Source organism: Physcomitrium patens, chromosome 7, assembly GCF_059467195.1.
Source record: "Physcomitrium patens ecotype Gransden chromosome 7, ASM5946719v1, whole genome shotgun sequence".
Classification (NCBI taxonomy): domain Eukaryota; kingdom Viridiplantae; phylum Streptophyta; class Bryopsida; order Funariales; family Funariaceae; genus Physcomitrium; species Physcomitrium patens.
This window is the reverse complement of record NC_143416.1, coordinates 9,819,826-9,842,626: the sequence shown is the minus strand read 5'-3', so window position 1 is coordinate 9,842,626 and position 22,801 is coordinate 9,819,826. Positions and strand designations below refer to the sequence as shown.

General features: G+C 33.7%; 2 protein-coding genes across 2 annotated transcripts; both read right to left on the bottom strand.

Moving 5' to 3' along the window:
- Positions 1-8,949: 8,949 nt before the first annotated feature.
- On the bottom strand, positions 8,950-11,215 carry LOC112284572 (allene oxide cyclase, chloroplastic). The gene is made up of 4 exons (XM_024524472.3): positions 10,676-11,215; positions 10,325-10,479; positions 9,792-9,968; positions 8,950-9,654 (listed from the first exon to the last, which is right to left on the bottom strand). Exons 1-4 carry the CDS (start codon positions 11,076-11,078, stop codon positions 9,400-9,402), a joined length of 990 nt encoding a protein of 329 aa, XP_024380240.1. The 5' UTR covers positions 11,079-11,215; the 3' UTR covers positions 8,950-9,399.
- A 1,749-nt stretch (positions 11,216-12,964) lies between these two features.
- LOC112285194 (E3 ubiquitin-protein ligase COP1-like) lies at positions 12,965-18,783 on the bottom strand. The gene is given in 14 exon segments (XM_024525828.3): positions 12,965-13,408; positions 13,759-13,869; positions 14,082-14,261; positions 14,436-14,540; positions 14,695-14,793; positions 14,960-15,115; positions 15,389-15,467; positions 15,676-15,741; positions 15,968-16,152; positions 16,526-16,782; positions 16,784-16,925; positions 17,183-17,338; positions 17,955-18,032; positions 18,290-18,783. Coding segments are annotated over 14 exon segments (2,130 nt in total). The 5' UTR covers positions 18,641-18,783; the 3' UTR covers positions 12,965-13,243.
- Positions 18,784-22,801: the final 4,018 nt, after the last annotated feature.

Here is a 22,801-nt window from a genome sequence, read left to right as displayed (position 1 = left end):
ATCTTTTTTTAATTAAGATTGCATTATCTCTTATTTTTTATAAGACATAAATATATTAAAAGTTGTGGATTCCCTACTTCTAAACTGATATTTTTTTAAAATTATATATTTATCCTAAAGTCTTCTCATTTAATTGTCTTGAGTGATATTAGATATATATATATATATATATATATATATATATTTTTGTTGTATTATCATGATAGAGATTTTTGAAATAAAGAGTGCAATGGCACAAATGAAAGAAAAATGAACAAGTTACTACTTGCAATGCATCAATTTATAACTACAACAAGTAATAAGATTATTAGGAAGTGAAGATATAGAAATGATTAGAACTACTTCAATATTTTCACTAATTTATATTACTTCATCTATGATTGAACATCATTTAAGCGTTAGAAAATCCAAAGTTGCCTTCTTTGAAAAGTTTGATTGCATAAAATCAAGGTTTTTATAATTCATTAATCAAGTTTAATTTGTGATTAAACTTCAACTTTAAAGCTATTCAATTATAAGATCATAAGTCAATTTTATTGAAACATTACTTTTAGATTTTGTATTATTATAGTTTTTATCTTTTCTTAAACAACATAATCGAATATTACATAATTTGGATGTTTTTTTTTTGCAAGCTTTTGATCTATGTTTGAAAAACATAATATAATTTTTTTTGTAAAAAAAAAGATATATATTTTATAATAAAAAAATAAATTAGTAACATTATATACTTCATAATCTTAAAAACTTGTAGTTGGTATCATATAAGATGATGTTGTACTCATTAACTAATTTTTGTATAAATTATTATATAAAGTAAAGAAATTAATGTTAAATTTACATGATCTTTAGACATCAAATCAATCAATTAACTTTGCTTTCAAGTATGATAATTGGCTTTTTGAATTTTAATTCATAAATCCTATAAGTGAGCCTCAACATTTTTACAATTCAATAGAAATACTAGTGTTTTTTCAATACATCCATTTAGAAGTGGAAAACATACAAATTGATGTGGTATATTTTGAATATCTTATAGAGTAAGATAAAAACATTATTATTAAAAAATATTGTGCTTATATTATAGAGAATTTAAGTACATGACTCAATATTATCCAAAAAATCAATGCAATTACAAAATAAAGAGTATAGATATCAAAGAAGATGGAAAATTATGTATTTTTTTTATAATTCATGTTGATTTCTTAGGAAAAATCATTTTAAATGATCGTCTTATGATGGATCTTAAGAAAGTTTAAATCTTTATAAATTAGAAGTTTTCAAAAATAATAAGTAATGTGCAATATTTTTTTAGAATTTTCCAATTACTATTAGATATTTATCAAGAATTGTTTTCAAGTTTTAGATCTACTTACACATTTGACTCATAAAAACAAACTTGAGCTAAATATAGAAGTCAAAGTAAAATTTTGAAGCTTTAAAGAAAACTTTTATTATAACTCTAATCTTATATTATATTAATTTTTTTAAGATATTTTTTATAAAAATAGATGCATTATACTTTGCGTTAGGTACAATATCATTACAAATAGCAATACATGTTAAACTTCATCTAATAGCTTTTTATTTAAGAAAAATTTCTAGAGTCAATATCAACTACAAGTTCCTTGACAAAGAACATCTTGTCATTATAGATTCATTTAAACAATGGTGTCATTATTTGGAAGGCATTTCTAATCTAGTGACTATTTATATAAAATATAAGTACCTTGAATATTTTATGTCAATGTATATTTTAAATTATTAAAAAGCTCATTGGAGCATATCTTTGTGAAGGTTTGTATTCAATGTCACTTATTGGCCATGAAAACAACAATGTTTGTCAATTGCCTTTTCTAAATATTTATATCTTCAATCAAAAGAAGAAGATGCAACTTTTGAATCATCTTTTAAAGAATATTTTAAAGCCTTGGGTAACATATTTCTACTAACATAATTGATTTTAGTTAAAAAAATCAAGATGAAATTAAATAAAATTAAAAATTAATAAATAAATAAAACTTAGATATTACAAAAAATAAATAAATTGATTTCAAAAAAATCTTTAATATTATATTTATTCAATGTTATTGATCTAGTATATAAAAAAACTTTAATTATATTTATTAAATAATATTTATTTAATACATGTATCTTAGATATTAATTTTAAGTTCTAATTTTTTAAAATAGGAAGAAAATAATGACATAGTTATCTAAAAATAAAAATAAAAAATAATATTTTAAATATAAATGATATTTTATTTATAATTCACATATAATTATAATAATATTTATTATATATATATATATCTTAAGAAATTTTAAGCTATTTAAAATATTTTTAAAATTATTTTATTTCTTTATATATCTTTAAAGTATTTATAATATTTATAATTTTTTATAGGACTATTTTTTTTAAATCCTCAAAAAAATTTAAAAAAGATTTAAAAGCTTCTATAGAAAATATTTTATTCTTCTACAATATTTTATATTTTTTAAAACATTTTCTAGAAGCTTACATAGTATCAAGTTGCTATAGTATAATTAAGAAGAAAAGACAAGGAATACCTTAATATTACCAATATAAGTTTTAAAGCAAGCATATTATCCTCTTATTTCTAGTCTAATATTCACTCATACTTCAAGATAATATCATATTCTTTCAGAAATTTTATAATTTTTTTTCTTCTCCTAATATCTTTAATAATACCTTTGAAAGTCTTAGTTTTTTTTATAAAAGTTTTTCTACTATATTATTAGAAAAAATAATAAAACTAATTTCTATTTTAACTTGGTTTTAGCTTTCAATCTTAATAATAGTATTACTATAGATAATTTATTTTTTTAAAAAAAATGAATTTAATTAAACTATTCTTCAAATTGAAGCCAAGTTTTTGTCTTTTTTTTTCAAAATATTTACAGATTCATAAAAAAATTGTGATATATTTTACAATATAATTGTAAATTATTATTTTAAAAAATTTTAACTCTCACACTCTTAAATATTTGTTGTGAGTTTGAGTGTTTTCTATGGTATATGGTTTTAATGTATTTCTTCAAAAAAAAAATATACAACTTTATATATAGTTGTATCATTATGTTCAAGCAATTTTTAAGATTTTTCTTAGAATTGCACTAATAATTATAATAACAACAATAACAAAAATTGCAAATCTTATATTCAATAATTATTGAAATTTGGCATATTTTTACATTCAATATATTGTGGTTTACTCATTTAGTTTTTTTCAATTTCTGAGGCCTCATCCAAGTTCAACACACAATTTTGTGTAGTACTTACAAACAAAAATATACTTTATATACATTATAATACATGATGTACATACTTTGTATATATTATATTATATTATATTTTTAATATATAATTAAATAAAGCCAAAAATTTGGATCTACACAAAAAGTTTCATGATAAATTTGGATCCACACATGCTAAGATGATGCAATTATACCTTCCTATCACATAAATATTGTGAGGCTAATACAATTGTATAAAGGTTTGGCTATCAATACTATAATATTATTATATTTCTATAGCTATATTATAAGTTTTCTTATTATGAGTTGGGCAAAGTACCAAAAATCCAAGTTTAAACCCTTCATAAGCTATTATGTGTTGAAAAAAATCACACAAATAATCAAATATAACAAATAAAGCAATTAAAATATTATACTCTATCAAAGGGGCGTGACCTAATTAATTGCTCTTCCTTCAACAAGATAAAACCCATGTACATATATTTTAATAAATATATATATATAGATGTATCAGAAAAAATATTTTACTTAATTCTAATGTAGTAGCAAAGCAAAGCTCTAAGAAAGTTTTATGTTAAAAACTTAAGAAAACATGAAAATCAAAGACAAAAAAAAAAAAAAAAAAAAAAAAAAAAAAAAAAATGCTTTATAAAAGATGTTCTATATGGAAAGTTGGAGCACCAACAAATCTTCTTTTTTCTCTTCAAAGAAACATGGATTTAAGTAGCCTTGCTAGAAAAAAAATTGCCTAAGTTTGATGGCTTGTAGTACTCTATTTAGAAGGAAAAGATTCAGATGAAGTTTGAAATAGACAACTTATGAGATGAAGTTTCAGGAAAAGAAACACAACTAATATCAATTCAAGAAGTGAATACAATATCAATTTCACCATCAACTAATCAAATTGAAATCTTTATTTAGAAAAAAAAAAAAAAAAAAAAAAAAATTATATTGCTTTAGTAGCAATTTGACATTGTGTAGAAAATCTTACTTTTTCTTATGTTGGAGCATCCAAGACAACCAATGAAGCATGAGTAGTCGTTGAAAATACTTACTCTACTAGTGATGTACTCATTCAAGGTCTTCTATAAGAAAAATTCATCACATAAAAGATGAAATTTAAAGAATCGGTAACTTAGTATATACACAACTTTAGAAATCTCCTTCAATAATGCAATTTTATAAGCATTAGCATCTTTCTTCAAATAGAATTTATTACTTTCGTGAGATGTATGCCATTCTAATGTAACATTGTGATTTAAATAATTCACACAATAAGGACTGTAACACTCCTTAAACTTATTTCAATTTTTTTACAAGAAAAAATAGCCATAAAACGCTCTTTTTTTTATTCACATGATCTCTTTGTAGGACAAAAAGAAAAGACTAAATGGCAACCTCACAAATCCACTCTAAAAGACCATAAGCTTTCAAAACCTCATAAAAAATTTACAAATCTTTATCCTGATTGTAAGAAAATAGGACATTGAGGTTTCGATTGTTTTAAAATTAAAATAGGAGTTGTTACAAATTCAAAAGCTACAAATCGTGACAACAACAAAAATAAACACCTATAAAAATAAGAACAAGTAGAAGAATTACCTCCCGCTTTCTATGCCCATGTTTACATTACATAAGTTTTTTGCTTCGAGAAATCACCCTAGTCTAGAACCACCAAAGATACATAATGGCTCATTGATACTAGTGCCATCTACCACTTAGCACATGATAAATGCCAATTCATCAACTATAAATTATTTCTAAATGGTGAAAAAAAGATCTATCTTTGCAATGATACAATCTTACCTATATATGGCCAAAGAAAAGTAGAGATTTTAATAGCCAAGGGTAAGACACTTTTTTTCTTCAATACTGAATCAATATGTGATCATGACTTCAAAAGCTGTGGTATTTTAATTAAAAATCAGATGTATTGTCTCTTAACAAGAGACAACACCATCCTTGCTACTTGCCTTCTTCATACTAATATTTATGTACTAGGCTCTATAAAACTACAAATCCAATATGTGGTTGTAATAATGACACCTTGCATTTCTCCTGCTATGGTGTTTTTATTTTTAAAGCCAATCTTTAACTACTGCATCTTTACTTATCTTGCAACAATTTTCATAGCATTGATGACTTGGTCATCTTGGTAGTGATTGTTTCAAACAATTACTCAATACTTCTTTAATTACTGAATTCAATCTTAAGATTATATCTAGTAAAGTCTACTAAACATGCCTCCGAGGCAAACATGTGGCTATAAAATTTTCTAAATAAACTACTACATAAGCAACTCAGTCTCTTGAATTAATTCACTCTCATTTAAGCGACTACATAGCTACTCCAATATTCTCTGGCTATGAATACTATGTTACATTCATAGATGATTTTTTACAATATACAATGCTTAAACTACTACAATGCAAAAGTGAATGTCTACATGTGTCCAAAATTTTCTATACATGGATTCAAAGTCAAATTGGTTATATAATCAAAACTCTCCATTTCAATCAAGGAAGAGAGTACTTATCTTCAGAATTCACTCAATATTTAGAAACATATGGAATTCAATATCAATTCACTATAGCTAATATACCATGTTATCGTATTAAATGTGTTCTGGCTTGAGAGTGCACTAGGAACCTACTTGTGGAAGGTAAATAGAAATACAAAAATAATTCTATCAAGTCTAATAGAGTCCTAAATAAACTTCAAGTAATCCTTAATAATCTCAATCAAACCTTCACTAATAAAAATAAATTTAAAAGAATTCACAAAAGAAATACAAAAAATTCATGATTTAATCTCAAAAAAATATAATAAATTAATTCTAAATATATATATATATATATATATATATATATATAATCTTAAATAAATAATAATAATCTTTAAAAAAATCCTACAAATAGAAATTTTATAAAGAAATAATTAACAATCTTTTTAAAATATTAAAAATAGAGACTCTAAATAAATCTTAAGTAAATCTTAATTAATCCTAATTTAATTCTAATAAAAATTCTAATAAATTTTAACCAAATCTAAGATAAAATCTTAATTAAAATCCTAAAAAAATCTTAATGAATCTTAACTAAATCTTAGATCAAATCCTAATAAAATCCTAGAAAAATCCTTAAAAAATTCTAAACCATAATCCTATATCAAATCCTAATGAAATCCAAAACCTTAAAAAATTCCAAAAAAATCTCAAGTAAATTTCAATCAATTACTATAGCTATTTCAAACCTCAATAAATATTAATTGAATCATAGATCTTGAATAAAATTTTACTTAGACTTCAACCAATAAGTAATTAACAAGCATATAAAGTTTGAGAAGGATTGAACTTACCAATTGCAAGAAAAGCTCTCAAAACCTCTTGGTCATTGGCTACCTTTCTTTTCCAATTCAAATACTGATTTTTCAATACCAATTTCTCTTTGTTGAATTATTCCATTGCTCCAAAAATTGAGTTAAGTATAGGTATTTAAGTCTTAAGTGAATTCTCTAAATTTTGCTTCAATCTAACTAAAAATATTGCTAGATCTTAGAATCACTTACTAATCCTAAAATTCAAATTTCCAAGACTATAATCTACAAAAATACTTATATACTTTAATCTAACCACTCAATTGATCTTAAATTTTACACATACATTAATAACAAGTATAAAAGCAATGTTCCAAAATTTCACCTATGCACATGCCACAAATTTAAGCAACCTTCAAATTTACAAATATATTTTTATTTCTCAAAATCTAAACCCATTGAGTACATCTTTAACTTTAAAAATTCCACAAATTCTCAATATTGATCCAAATGACATGTAACCAATGCCTAAAAATGTCTTCTCAAGTTTTTCTTCAAATTCCACTCTTTAATTCATGAAAAAATCTCAATGTTGCCATAGATATGCAATTTTGTACCTCAAGGTTTGATTTCAACCCAGGTTGACAACCAATCCTTTTTGGATATCAAATTTTGATAAGTTGATGTAAGATTTTCTTTAACCTATTGTCAACTCTCTCCTAGATATGTCTATATCAATTTCTTATCTCATTTATTTTGATTTGACTCATTTATGCTTCTACAAAATAAATAGAAGTCTCTTCTATAAAAGACAACATTAAGACTATATTTTTTACTATCTTTTCTATAATTAATCATTATTTTTTCACTACATCTTTCTACTAGGTTCTTCTTTAGTAACATCAATTTTTTATTTTTCATCATGTAGTCATGTTACTATACAACAATGTCAGAATGGTATAGCTGAATAAAAGAATCGAACTCTTTTCAATACAATTAGGTGCATGCTCTATGAGGCTCAACTTTCCCAACCGTATTGAGGCAAAGCCGTCACTTGAGCTACCTACCTTCAAAATCAACTTCTCATAAAGGCTATTTCTTTTCATACCATTCCATTTGAATTGTGGCACAAGAAGAAGCCTAATCTAACTCACCTTTGTGTGTTTGGGAGTCGTTGTAATTCAAAAATCCATGATCCCCTTCATGTCAAGCTTGATGGAAAAACTCAAGCTTGCATCTTCCTTAGATATAATACGGTTAGCAAAGGCTACAAGGTTCAACTTCTCAGCACTGGTGCCACTCTTATATCTAGGGATATAATATTTCAAGAGGAGGCTTGCTCCTCCCCCAATGCATGTTCTGTCCACTAGTTAGCAGGATTCCGTTCACAAAGATACTGTCCATTTGTTCCTTCTTAGCAGATCTTTACTTCCTCCTAATCAACTTGTCCTTAGGTCTTTGAATGAGCACCTTCAACTAAGTCCTGCTACTCTGTCCAATGCTGCATAGCTCAATCATCCTTCTACTAGATTTGCAAGCATGAATGCTCCTAGCCCAAGCTTGCAACATCTTCATCTTATTTTTTCCCTCGATCATATTTCAGCCTCTTCGCCAATTTTCCCTGTGCCCGCGCTCCCTACACTGGCCGAGCTTTCAGAGGCCTCCCTTTCCAACACTATCATGGCTCAGCCTTGCCCTCCTTCGTAGAGCGCAGTCTTATCTCTCTCCGGCTTGGTTCTCATGCTTCATTTGGGTCACCATGCCCAAGTCCCACTTTCTATCCGTCCTGTTGATCCCCTTGCTACATCCTCCATTAGTCACCGTCCTACGCCCATCCGTCGGTCTGCCTGCATTAATAAGGGCGTACCCCCTCTGCTTGACCCCTCCAAAAACTACGACCTTAGTTCTTTTCGGCCGCGGTCTCCTCCCTCTCAACCTTCTTGCAAACATAGAGCCCTCCTCACTCTTGTTGCGGTACCACTAGAACCGGCTTCCTATGCGTAGGGCATGAACTTCTTCGAGCGCCACCATTAACAATCTGCCATAGTCGATGAATTCTATTTCCATACAGTCAATGGCACCTAGACCTTCGTTTCTATTCCCACTTAAAGCACATCTCTATCCGCTATCATTTCATAAGACAGCTCGCCACGCAATAAAAGGTCGTGTTTCAATACTGCCCCACATCTACAATGCATATTGACATCCTCACGAAGTCACTCTCTGGGCCAAAGCTTGCCCAGCATTTACCAATGCTTGGTTTGCTTGGAAGAGAAACCTCTAGTTTGTGTTGCTTTGGTTAAACGGCCGTGTTGGAAACAATCGCACAAGTAACCAAACATAGCGAACAAAGCGATTGAAACGTTGCTCCCTGTTGCACCCTATCAAGGGGGCACGACTTAATCAGTCGCTCCTCTCTAGACAGGGTAAAACCAATGTACACACATTTTAATAATAATAATAAATTTATATTTATCTATCAAAAACTCTCAGTTCACTTACTTCTAATATTAAGAAACTGCCAAACTGAATGCCACACAAAAGGAAAACAGAAACTATGCTAGAAATAGTTGACACAATAGAGTCAGTGGAAGCCAAGTTAATTGCGTGTGACTGGACTGGCTGTTCATGAGCATTTGTGTTCGAACTTCATCCTCGCTTCCAACAAATAAAAGTGGGTTTGAATCTTTGGAGCGATGATGTTGAGCTATCAGTCATGAAGGACGCAGTGCAGAACTGTGCAATGTTTGCACTGAAACAGAAGAACCAGGCAGAGTGAGTTGTGTGCTGTAAGATGGGATCGATTCTAGTCGGTGTAGTTGGGGAGAACGGACTCACTCTTGCACTTCAAAGCATCTGGATGGGATTCCACTTCGAAATGGGGCGGCGCAAGCTCCTTCGTGAGGAATCCGGGCAGCTCTGGGATGCCCGAAAGGGTGAAGGTGTACATGAATTTGAAGGGGGTGATGGGATGCAGGCGAACGACGCCTCTGGCCTCTGCGAAGAATCCTGTTCCTCCAGTGATGCCCATGAGCGTGTCCTGGAAATTTATGAATGGACCCTGTTTCACAAACAGTTTGTTATTCAATGAGATGGCAATAAACCAGTTCTGGATGAGTAACGTGTGGAACTTTGATAGTTCCTATATGGGCGAGTTTTGTTATTGGGTGATGAAGTAGTGGTGAGTTTTTTGGTTACCATGCCGCTGATGTGGCCCATGTCGCCGAAGTACCACGACATGATGGTTTCGTAGTGGTCTGACGTGAAGAATGGCAAGCTATGTAATTCAGGCGCACCTCTCCCTGGATAGTTTTTCATGTGTAAGCAGATTCCTGTTGTGATACCCAGCCTCATCTCCAATGCTGAATTGTACAGCTGCACGCAAGCAAAAAACTTAGTTAGCCACTGCAATCAAAGCATCGACAATTTTTCCAAGAGCACGATGAAAACAGGCTATTTCGCAGGTGCCAGTTTGATTCATTCTGGGCTCTCCGGAGAGAAGCTCGGATTCCTGTCGGGGTTATCTATAAACTGGCAAGCTTTTGGAAAGAACCTCCCTGAATGGAAGAAACTTGACAAGGGATTACTCCACAGCTGCATCTTTCGATTACCAATTTTTGCGAGAAAACTGTAGCTTACGAGGATGTGGGCAGATTGATCAAAGCCCACACTTTTAAGTGATGTTCAACAAACTAAGAGATCAATTCAAGGAGAAAATGAATGGATAGCACCTTGTTCGTGAAGGGAACTTGGTCACCGAGTGCCTTGATATGATCCCCTGTGTTTGGATCAACCCTGTTCACGGTTTGCCGACTCAGTTCCAGAAAAGCAGGGCTGTCTCGGTCAAATTCGTTCAGCTCATAAACCGTGAACGTCTGCTCCGTCACTGCAAAATGAGTCATCCAAAGTTGCAGTAAGATTGACATTGTCGCGGTATTGAGTGACACATCAAGAGATAATTAAACGCTAGGATGCTCGACCTTGCGTAATAGAAACAACCCTGAGCATTTGATAAAAAAACTTGTAAGAAGCACTTCATAGAAGCAGCCAATTGCCAGAACTCAGTGATCTGATAGATGTACCTAGCTTGGGGACGTCGTCCCACAGAAACAGCCGATCAGCTGCCTCATTCATACGAGAGAGCTCCGTGTCATTGGGCGGTCCCATTGCAGCAAACTTCTCCAGCAACACTTCCGTGGGATTGGAAATGTCTGACTTGTTAGATGATTTTTTCGGGACATTAATCCTCAGGTTTGGCGCCTCAAGATCAGACGTAACACATACTCTCTGTGTAGACATACGAAGAGATTTGTTGGCATCTGTGGATTGGTTGAAGACAGGCCGTTGCAGAGTGGTGGACAGCAGAGACCCTGACTGAGACCCAACATTAGCTCCAACTCCGCGTGGGGAACTGAAAGCTTCAGAACTCGTCCGCATCGAAGCAGTTGACACGATCGGAGAGGATGCCACCAGTGATGTTGCCATGGAGATCGAGAGTTGTCGAACTGGCTCTTCAATTGCCGGATTCGAAGGTCTGTGGACCTTCTTGTTCCTAGGTGGCGATCTTCTGAACTGGTTGGCTCAATCGGCAAGTGCTACTTGGATGTAAGTGTGAGAGACGTGAGGGATGATTTGAGTAGGAGAGACTTAGGTGATGAGCTTATATGGGACTAGAGAACAGCGGTCCCAATTACCGGCACCGTCTGCCGGTGATAGTTTCAACCCAGTTTTGCCGAAATCAATGAATCCAGAATTCCTTGGACCTGCACGCTGATGCTCCATGTTTGACCACAACTCTAGATTTGTGTAGAAAACGCATCAACGCGACGCACAAACGACTCGAGGGGCTGTTCGGAATCTGGATCAGCCTTGACGACCAGAACTTCCTTGAAATTAGATCACATGTTATATTAGACGCCTGCCTCTAATATGGTCACACATGCCTCAGCAGGATTTGCAAAAGTGTCATAAGCGTAGTCACCAAAGTAACCAGTAACCAGTAAATCAGTACAGTCAAATCTTTGGGCTAAATAGGGGCTGCCATTATCACTGTAATCAAGAAGTAATTTACCGCACGAGATAATAGTTCATGAGCTGTAGTACAAGTGCTCATGACTACTACGTGCCTTACTTTATAATTTGAGCAGAAACTTAGATGGTTGCGAGGGTGCGATTTCATTGGATTGTAGAACATGGGGGATGCTTATGGGTGCAATTACATATTAGTGTTTTATGTCTCAGGTACTCATCCTATAGGTTATTAATTCCAGCATCACGTCTCCTATTAATAGAAACTACTATTCCCACTGTGTCTACAGTTCACAGTACTAGAATTGTGCTTCTGACCTCTGCTCTAAAAGAGTATATGTGACAAATAATTAAACTCTTGAGGTATATTAACTTTTTATGCAGCAGAGACCCCTTTTGTTGCAGCCGGAACACCTCTTGGTGGGGCTACATCACTTGCTTCCGGAATCCGCTCAGTCCTTGAGAATACCGAAGTTCTCTCGATGTCACTCCGAACCACGCCCAATGTGTTCAGATCAACTGGATTTCGATGGTCTTGTTGATTCAGTTTTAGGTTGAATTCAAAGCTGAGTCTTGTAGGATTGGGTTAGGTAAGATTATGTTTCACTCAGTACTTAAAGCATATGAATAGCGATTTTTCAAATTTTCACGTAACTGCTGGTATATTATCCAAAAACATCCTTACATACATCCAAAACGTTGGAGTGTGACTTGAACTTAACTGCACACTATATGCAATGTCAAAGGTTGTCAGTTCTAGTTTTCTTTTTGAGTATTGATTGGATGAAATTGAGGAGCTCAGAGGAATTGCTTTCACGTCAAAAACTTAAATAAAGAAAATTATACTGATATGTTGCAACAAGAATTGCAAAGTTTTTGGATCCACAAAAGAACCATCAGAGCCATTGTTTTCACTTGTATTCCAGGAAATTATTGAGCCACAGTACACGCATAACCATCCAGAATTATTTCTTTCATATTCTTGGTAGAATAACATAGATTTCGTCTGATAGCTTTTCTTTCTCACAAGGCACCACTTCCAACAATAAGTAAAAGGAGACCACAGAGGTTTTCTTTACGATAACCTTTCATTCGAAATGTAGACTGGGGTTTGCAAAGGTGACATCAATACTGACGTGTTTTCATAGTCCTGCTCAGCCAGGTTTTAGCAGGTGGCACATGAAAGAACTATCCAACAAGACTTGCCAGTGCTGCAACCAAGTTTCTCAGTATCCACCAGATCATTGTGCTGCCAAAAATAGAAAAGAGCATACTACCTCTTGCCACTGCATGCATTTTGTAGTATATATGAACTGGTATAATAGGACCAAAACCAGGGAAAATCGGTTCCAAAAACAACTCTCATTTATCGTAGTTTGCACCACGCTGGTATTTATCGTAGCGAAAAACCTCTTCTCACAGAAACAGAGAAATCCGTCAAGTCGGGACGTGTATCAAAGAGGGCTACCAAAAATAGGTTTCTTAATAACATTCACGGGTAGAAACCAGGGGATAGATTACATGAACCAATCAAAACTAGAATGGATCATTGATAAAATGAAGGTACATCCTGCAACCTTGTTACAACTCATGGCCCGAAAGGCACAGACATCGCAATTGAATCAAGGAGCAAGCACCTGGACTTTGATTGTGCCTTGGGAATTGGCCGCAAGCATGGTGGGGCTCTCACTTTTCCAACACACGGCACTTATGAAGTGGGAGGTATCATCATCACTTTCCTCATCTAGGGATCCAAATCTGTGCGAACATGTTGGTTTCGACATGGCCTGCAGACAAAGGGAAGAGTTTAGCACAATAATTCTGTGAATTCCGAAAAAGACAAGATCCGACAAACATAGAAGCGCAGGTTTTTCATACAACACATTCGCATAATCTAGTAAAATTGTTGGTTGTGTTTCGATCTCAGGAATAACATCTCCTAACCCACTTTTGAAATAGCTTAATTTATCCCTCACGAAAAAGGAGCTTATTAAAAAACAGAATAGAACCAAATGAAATCTCTAAAGCCATCTTTCTACAAGCAAAGGTCATAAACAGAAGTTTACTTGAAGTTGTAAAAAACAAAAGATTCCACGATCACAATGTGCACTAGTACTAAACAGAAACAAAACGTTACCTTGTGGTAAACAAACACCTCATTTGTTACACTACCACAACCTATATATTCACTGTTAACAGATAGCCCAACAAAATTCTTTTCGTTGGTATGTCCTCTCAGTGTCCTTATCTGCACCCACAGAACCCAATATCAGTCGAGCAAAATTCAGATGCAGATGACCATAGACATATCAAGAAAGAGAATGCCAGCCTGCAAGTACAACTAACATAGCCTGCAGCGCTCCTTTGAAACTTTCAGGATACATCATCATAGATTGTCTTCTAAGACCAAATCTTACGAAGCAAGTAAATAAACATGACTTCATAAACAGCAAGACCTACCGCGCAGTTCGACTTGACATCCCAAAGACGCAAAGTGCTGTCGGTTGATGCAGATGCCAACTCGTTTGAAGATAAGAATTTGACATAAGAAACAGCTTTACGATGACCATGAAACACATACAGGGGTAACTGAGGGCTACGCACATCAAAGTAATGAATGTGATGATCCGCAGAACCAATCTGCAACCAGATAGAACCCATTAGCTAACTCAATACCAGAAAATCAAGCACAAATAGTAGCGCTTCAAAAATATAAATATACATGTATACTTTCACACGCATATACCAAGGTTAATATATCGAGAAGAGCAAAAAAGACGATGAGATCAACCATTGAAGGATTGCAAAACTTACAGCCACGTAGTTGCTTGAACTTGGATTATACTTCACACAGCAAATATTTGCTTTCATATCCATGGTAAGTACACTTGACTCTTGCCTTGTACACCATAGTTTCACCTGTATACAACGATATAAGAAACCTAGGAATGGATCGAACAATGGATTTCATTCTAAATGCAGACAGCCAAAAACGGTTACTTAAGCTGTGAAACCAAGCCAGTAACAGGTTTATCATTTGAGGGGACAGATCACGTGACTTCAAATCATTCACCTTGCCGTCATCACTTCCTGACACAAGCATAGTCGGGTCAGTTCGTGAAAAATCTACACTCCAGGCCCGTTTCTCGTGTTCTTCATATTCCATGACGCTCTACAACACCGATTGAGGACAGCTGATTATAAACTTAAGCATACTAGAACTAAAATAATGTATAAAATCACATTCTTACATACACAATAATAACACAGAACCTCAATTACAAAACAAAAAGATGTGTACCTACAACTTAACATAAAGAATGAGAATGACAACTAACCTGATGTGTATTGATGTCCCAGACAGTAATTATGCCTTCGTAATCACTGCTGGCAATGTGCGATTTGATGCACTTATTCCAACTTAGGCTACTTAATTTTGACCGTGTTGATATCTCCACTACTGGACAATGGACATCAGCCAACTCATTGACAACCTGAGTGGTGCAACAAAAGCCAAACAAGATCAGGTCAAGTCACAGTACAGCAAAACAATAAATAAAACCCAAAAAAAAGTCGAATTTACTTTAAATGCAGCCAAGACAGACTTACGAATGAATCCACAATAAGATATTAAACATATTTTAAAATCTACCTTCCCTACAAATAAGTTTCTGTTTTATTTTTCTTACACTTCATAACTAAGGAAAGGCTCCAGTTGACAAATAAACATAAATAGTCATAACCGTCTTCAAATTAGCGAGGAATACCGTTGCAAATTCAAAAACTTTGATCCGCCTTGAAACACCAGCAGTTGCGAAGAATTCGTCATCCCTATCAAATTCAATGCTGCATATATGGAAGTGCTACTATAAGTTCGTAAATAAGTGATCAACAAGTGAAATTAGGAAATTGGCTACTGTGGATCTTTCATGTGTTGCTTAGCACGAAATGAAATCGAAAGTAGCAAGGTAAAGGATCAGAGAGGAGAATCTTTGTCACCAAACCATGACATTACATAGTAATGTTCTCAAACTCTTCATAATCGCATCGTTACCTTGAAACAATATTTGAGGAATGAAATAAATCTCCGTGACGCAGCTCTGCAACTACACGCATCCGACTGCACAAGAACATGAATCCATGTTATGCCTTTCTAGAAACTATGACACGAAGGTATGATTCCTCCACATGACCACGCTTTAACAATGAACTACTTGATGTGATCAAACCAGACTCCTTTCAGCAAATCAGACAAGAATGATTGAGACATCACTCTGCACGTTGCGAAGGCAATATTTCATGTGCCCATGGGACCAACATTGTTCAAATGGAAAATAACGGTATACCTGTAGCGTGTAAAGGCAGTGAGGACGGACTGGAAATCATTTAAGCCGGAGCAGTACCGATCGGAACCTGCGAATGTAACTTCTTCGCTCTTATCTGCAACCGTTTTCTGTACCTTTTGTTTCTGACCTTGAACCTGTGTTACTTTCCTCCTGTGCTGCAGATAAGCTTCTTGTAAATCCTCAAACTGGCATCATCACAAGCCACAAGGCTATTAGACAGAACTATCCCACGCATTAGATACTTAAATTGGTAGGCTTGTGCAAAGAGACGAGCTCCATAACAAAGTTAAGAATCATAACGTAAAGCATGTCCATAATAATGGCAGCGACCACATTGCTACGCTCTTTCAGTAACAAGTTAGCCTTAACTGAAATTCACAACTAAACTAAATATAATCCACCTTTCATCAAGATCAGTGTGTCAAGAATTTTTCATTAGTAAAAAAAAATTAATTGTCACAAAGCAGTGGGACAATTCAGATGTATGATCGCATTAAATACCTCGCGATAGGAAATTGTAAAGATTTTTCAAGAGGCTAGATCATCCAAACATTTTACCTGAGCCAACACACGGCGTTTCTTTGCCATTGTCAGAACCGCTGGTGAAGATGACAACCGCTGCGAGTCGGTTTGGCACTTGTTCAATGTCACACCTTCTGCTAATATTTCCTTTTTATGGGGCTCAATAGAAGTACCACGCCCTCTCTGATCTCTCTGAACACTAGTGGGAAGCAAAGTTGCTGGAACTGATGCACCATCTTGACCACATCGATTCTGAGAAATAGCTCCGCCATTTTTTGTGTTCAAAATCACTTCAACCTAAAGTGTCTGGCATGCAGGATGATGATCCACTCAAGCGAATTATTAGACCATATTTCTCCTTAGCTCGTACGAGGTCTTGCCGCTGCTTCTCCACAATGCTGATATCTTCCCTAAGAAACTGAAGATCCCCTTGAATCTATACGTACGAAGAGCTAAAGTCAGTACAGACAGATATGGTCCATGTTGGTAGTATGATTCTACCAAGGATCACAACAATACCTGAAATGCAGGAGGAGTTAATCTAAACATTGCAATTCCTGTAGGTAGTGATTGGACCATGACAATCTCCTTCATGATACCATGAACAAACACTTCACTTCAGACACAACCAATTTAAACATCGCCTCAGATATCATCTTATTCGTAGTCCAAACTCAAAGAATAGGATCTTACAAGGTTGAACTCTTCTTGTCTCTGCTGCCGAGATCGATCTAGAAACTCCAATAAAATCTCCATATTAGTTTCGGCTTCTTCTTGTTCAGCTTTTCGTTTCGTCTCCGACAGTAAGTGCATAAGAGAGTCTATGTCTTCAATGGGTAAATCCGCACCCTAATACCAAGGCACAAACAGATAAGCGCCACTACTGAACAACCAGAAACTCCCCACACCCTATATCCATGCTCCACCATCTGCAATAATGAGAACTACCTCTAAGCAACCTCGTTCAAGGCATGTTTACTATTACGCTGTAAAATACAGTATAGTTATTAGCATTGACTGAAATAGTGCTAGTGGGAGACAAATCTCTGTATGCGTTTTGTGAGTGTCCCTTAACAATTATATGTGCATGACTTTCAGAGAAAGAGCCATGCTTAATAAGAAAACACAAAAGGTGCTTCCGAAAACTAGAAATTAAAATGCAATATCCTTGTAGCTGTGGAAGGCTTTAAACAGGTACAGCATTCCCCAACATTGGTGATGAAGAGCATTGAACAAACCGGCATGACACTCGACACCAAAGAGTAAGGTCGAGAAAGTCTTAGATTTAGCAAAATCGTAGGCTATCGGCCTAAAGTATCAGATCAACTTAACAAACTGTAATATTTCTTGAAAGCACTGTGAAACCTGTCACACTGATAAGACAGCATAAGCAGCCGATACTGTCCAGAGACCCTTGAATTGTTTAAAGGAGAAAAGAAGACAACTAAAGAAGAAATTGGCAGACCTGCTGAAGGGCGAGCCGTAAATGCTCAGCTGGAGATGCGTTACTGACAAGCTGGGAAGTGGGCGCCTTTCCTAAAAACTGCGCAAAAGTGATTCAAATAGAAGCAACATAGGAAACTCTTGAAACAAGCTGAATTTAAAAAAGGACGATCACGCCAACTCCATCACGCTTACACCAAAGCATGTCATTTATGTTGAAATAGATTGAGCTCCTTCGTGTGATTGTCATAGAATAATGGCATCAATAAATATGGTTCAAATTGAGAGGTTGATCGAAACTTCTTTGAGATATACGAGAAGTGAGAAATGATTACAAGTATGAAGCATCGGTCTCACCTTACTAAGTAAAAAATTGGGAAAAATCTGGCTGTTAGTAAGGTACAATCCACAGCAAGGACAATTGTTCTTGTTGCTTAAATGCGTCATAATACACTTGTAACAAAAGCTGTGCCCGCATGCGGTCAAGAAAGCGTCCTTCATAGTCTGTATGCAAATAGGGCAGAGGAAGTCCTTGTCCAATGCAGGGTTTACTGCAACTACAACCGCGTACTTGTTATCATCCTCAGGCCAGGAGCTCAACCGCTGATCTTGCTTCACATCTCCTACGGAGAGAACATGGAGCCCCACCGACCCCTCGGTAAACGGCTCTGGCCCTTCTTCCATATCCGCTCTGCTTGTTGCCCTCATGTCAAAGCTTCACTTCGTCACAACAGTTGCCATTTCCAAAGCTGCCTGCACACGAATTCTCTCGAAAACCGCTCAATCTACTTTAAGAATCCAGATGCTGCGAAACGAGCCATCTGCTCATCTCCAAATCCTAATCCTCAAGAAACCTCACGCCTGCGCTTAAGATTGAGCTCCAAATGCCCCTTCCGAGGGTAAGAAATATTCACTGACGCTCCAAGTCACAGTTTGACACATTCTCGTCAATTTCAAAACAAGAAATTGGTGCAGTAGATCGCATTGTCCAACTAAAATAATCAAAGACTTCGAAAAACCCTAATGACGTGAGGTGGGAGAAGGCCTTTGGAATCCGAACCATCCGCCTTACCCCCCGTGATGTGGACTTCCGGAACTCGTCAACTAAGCTCATCAAAAACCTCTCAGCTCAGAAAACCGTAGCACAACCAATCTCGCAAACGAAACCACCCCTTTCGCAGCGTCGCTCCAAACAGCACCACGTCACAATGCACCATAACACCACCTCTTCAGCTACCGACGCGATCTCCAACTGGCCAGCAACGCTTATCCAAGAGTTCTCCAGATACAGCCTCCAGGTTCCGACAATCCATCACACTCCACAAAATTCCACTCCCAAACAAATCCCCCACCACTCCCTTCAGCTTCAACCAAGTCTCAATCTCCAATAAACTCACTAACTGTCGTCCGAGAATTCCAACTCCGCAACAACGAAGCTACATGCGCATTGAGAATACTCTTCGACCACTACATATGTAAAGCCCGTCGCCCCGACGCCTCGATAACTATTCGCCACTGTTCCAACCGGAAATTGAACCAAACAAAGCATAAGAGAGATTGATGGCACCGCAAGAACGTGACGAACTGAAGAGCGACAACCCGGAGGGTACTTAACGGGAGCAACTTGCGCCCCGCAGAATGAAAAAGAGGCGCACTGAGCAGCATCAGCATGTGACCGTGTGACTGCGACGCCATAGCCACTCTCAAGTCGGCCTCTGGAAGTCACCGCGCCACTGTTTGCTCAAAGGATGAGCACTCCCCCCACTTGATTTTCTCTCATTATTTATACCCAAATTCTAAGGTGACTATTTCACATCCACCTTAATTCCAATCCAACAATCTCTTCCTCATTGGGAGTGTTATCCATATCCTTTCAATTTTCATTATATAGTTTGTGTTATGAGTGTATCAAGTGGATGTGTGTTTATATTAGAGACTTCAAATTAGGAAAATAAGTTGGTGAAATTTTAATTAAAAATGAAGAGGTTAGAAACAATGTGCTAATATTGAATCTATTGGAGAATGTAACTTGCTAGGAAGAATGATAAAAGATAGAGTATGATTTTTTGAGAATATTCATAGAGGTATACAAGGTTTTATTAAGGTGCTTATAATCTTGTCATGATTTCAAAATTAGTAATTAGCAAAAGAAATTATTTTATAAAATTAAATGCATTTCTACCAAGGGCATCAAGTATTTATTCAATTATAGTTCTTTAAGTGTTCCATATAGATTTTATTAAAAGGCTTATTAAAAGACATCTTTCATTTAATACTAATAATCATATAGTGTGGTATTTAATGAAATGTCAAAGATGTTTGGGAATAATGATCAAACCACCTTATATTATTATTACATACTTCATTGAAATTTGATAACTATTTATTTGATTTTGTAATTACAAGTAATATATTAAAGAACATATTATTTGATCATAGTATATTGGTGTCATAAATAAGATTTTACAAAGTCAAAAAATAAAGCAAGTAGATATTATTTTATTTTTTTATTGCATTACAATATTATATTGATATTATTTGTATTAATGTAGGATGTTAGAACTAAGACATGAACCTATCAAATTACCTATCAAACTATGCCAAATTACTATTTATTTACTAAAAAAAAAATATATATATATATATATATATATATATATTTATTAGTTTAAAAAGAATAACTATAAAAAAAAACAACTATAATATATTTAAAAATAATAAATTAATTATGGATAATATTTTTTTATTTGTTCTATATACTTTAAATATTTTTTTTTATTGTGGAATACCTTAAATATGTAAGTCCATAAATATCATCTATGAATATAGTTAAAATAGAAATTGTATAATTGCATAGAGCTAGAACTACAAGGTAGTTATGTATTTAATTAGATTATGTATTAATAAAGATTAAATTCAACCTATTGATTATTAAAAATTCTAAACTATAATTCTAAACTAAACACAAATCTCAAGCATGCCTCCCAAAATGACATATATAGTGATGACTAACAAGGTTTGTATTGCACTCTATAAACATGCCAAAATTAATCCTATTCTAATGTATTGCCATCTTGTTACTTGGATTTTTGACAACTATAACCTAATTATTAGTCAAACAATTATTTCCAAAGCAATTGTACATTTTGCTACATTACTTGTTATTACTTACAAAGAAAATCTCTAGAGCAAACAATAGAGAACAACCAAGTATTCTAACGTGGAGAAGGCATTGGAGGAATGGATCCATCCAAACTTATAATTATACTTTTTAACTCTAATGTTGTATATATGTTTGAATATTTAGATTGGTAGTAACAATAAATAAACAATAGATATGTAATTAGATTTTGAACTTGATAAAAATTAAATACTTAAAATTTTATAAATTTAAATTAAATAAAAATGTGCTAATGCATAGCAAATTGTAAGATTTGACTCATTTTGGAAATTTGCAATGTTCATATTTTTCCAATAAAAATTTCTTACCACACTCAATTGCAAAATACAATGATTATTTTTTTAATCTTCCTTTAAACTAGACTTCAATGTTTCAAACTTGCATTGTCAATAATATTTGAAATTTAAAGACATAGTATTGCAAGTGTGGATAATTGGCTTCAATGCATTAAAGATGGCATTGTGAATCTAAAAAACAAACATCCTTGAAACTATTTGAATAGTCATGCCACCTTGGACTCTCAATGTCAAATTGGAGAAAATCTAGAATTGCTTCCACTATTGTCAAATTGGTTCAAAGAATAGATTGTGTTTGAAATTCAACGACCAATTCATTAATAAGGACATTATTTAAGAGTTAGAGAGTTAAATTTGCCAATTTTGTAATTCATTCCAACAAACATTTAGAATTTTTTAAACTACCTAGGTGAAGAAGTCAATACCAAAACTTAGATCTTGATAAGATCATCACCAATTATCTTCCACATGAAATTGTAACTCATTATAAAGTTAAAGATAATAATATTCAAGAATCAATAAAAGTCTCAAGTTTTTATGCTATCAAATCTATACAAGTTTAAGTGTCATTTAAGATGCAACAAGATGAAGAAATTCTAATTCTCATATCCAGCATCTAAAAGATGAAAGATAAGGCTACTCTCTTTAAGACCAAGTACTTGGTGCATTAGTCAATTTCTTGTTTATTTGGAGGTTTGTAGATAGTACAAAGATGTTAGGTTGTTATTTTAGCATGTAGCTTTTTTTTTGTAGGAATAAAGGTAGTTTTTAAGTAATCATGAGTAAAAATGCATATATGCATTTTATATATTATGCATTTATAAATGGAATAAGATTGTAGAAAAAATATACAATAGAAAGGTTTATGTATCTTAAATATTGGCTTGAAGTTGGCTTTGTGGATTTCTATGTATTTAGAATGAAAAAAAAAAATGCATTTACCTAATATGCAATTAGACAAGTTTTACTATTTGTAATATTTTAATTTTAATTAATACCTAACAAAATTTTAATTATTTTTTACACTTAAATTTTAAAAAATGAATTTGGTTGTATTGAATATTGATATATAAAGCAATCATCACTTAAATCTACTCTAGCTGTTCCTTGAACTTGACTACATTACATGCACTACAAATAATTACAAATAAAAGTCAATTCAATTTGTTTCACTAATGATGTTTGGAAAATAATACAAAACATAATTTTCTATACAATCTTTTAATATTTGTGTAAATTCAGCAGTCAGATTTTTTGAGAAGTAAAAAATGTTCTTGAAATGAATTATTTTACAATTATGTTATAGAATTTGGTGTAATTTGCTAAAGATACACATAAACATAGTATAAAAAATAAAAAATAAAAAATTATAGCTTACTGTTATAACATTGT

Coding starts and splice junctions, on each gene's coding strand:
- LOC112284572 (XM_024524472.3), bottom strand. CDS start 11,078: ATGGCAACATCACTGGTGGCATCCTCTCCGATCGTGTCAACTGCTTCG. Junction 9,969..10,324: donor AAGTTCCCTTCACGAACAAG/GTGCTATCCATT, acceptor GCTTGCGTGCAG/CTGTACAATTCAGCATTGGA. Junction 9,655..9,791: donor TGGGCCACATCAGCGGCATG/GTAACCAAAAAA, acceptor TTTGTGAAACAG/GGTCCATTCATAAATTTCCA.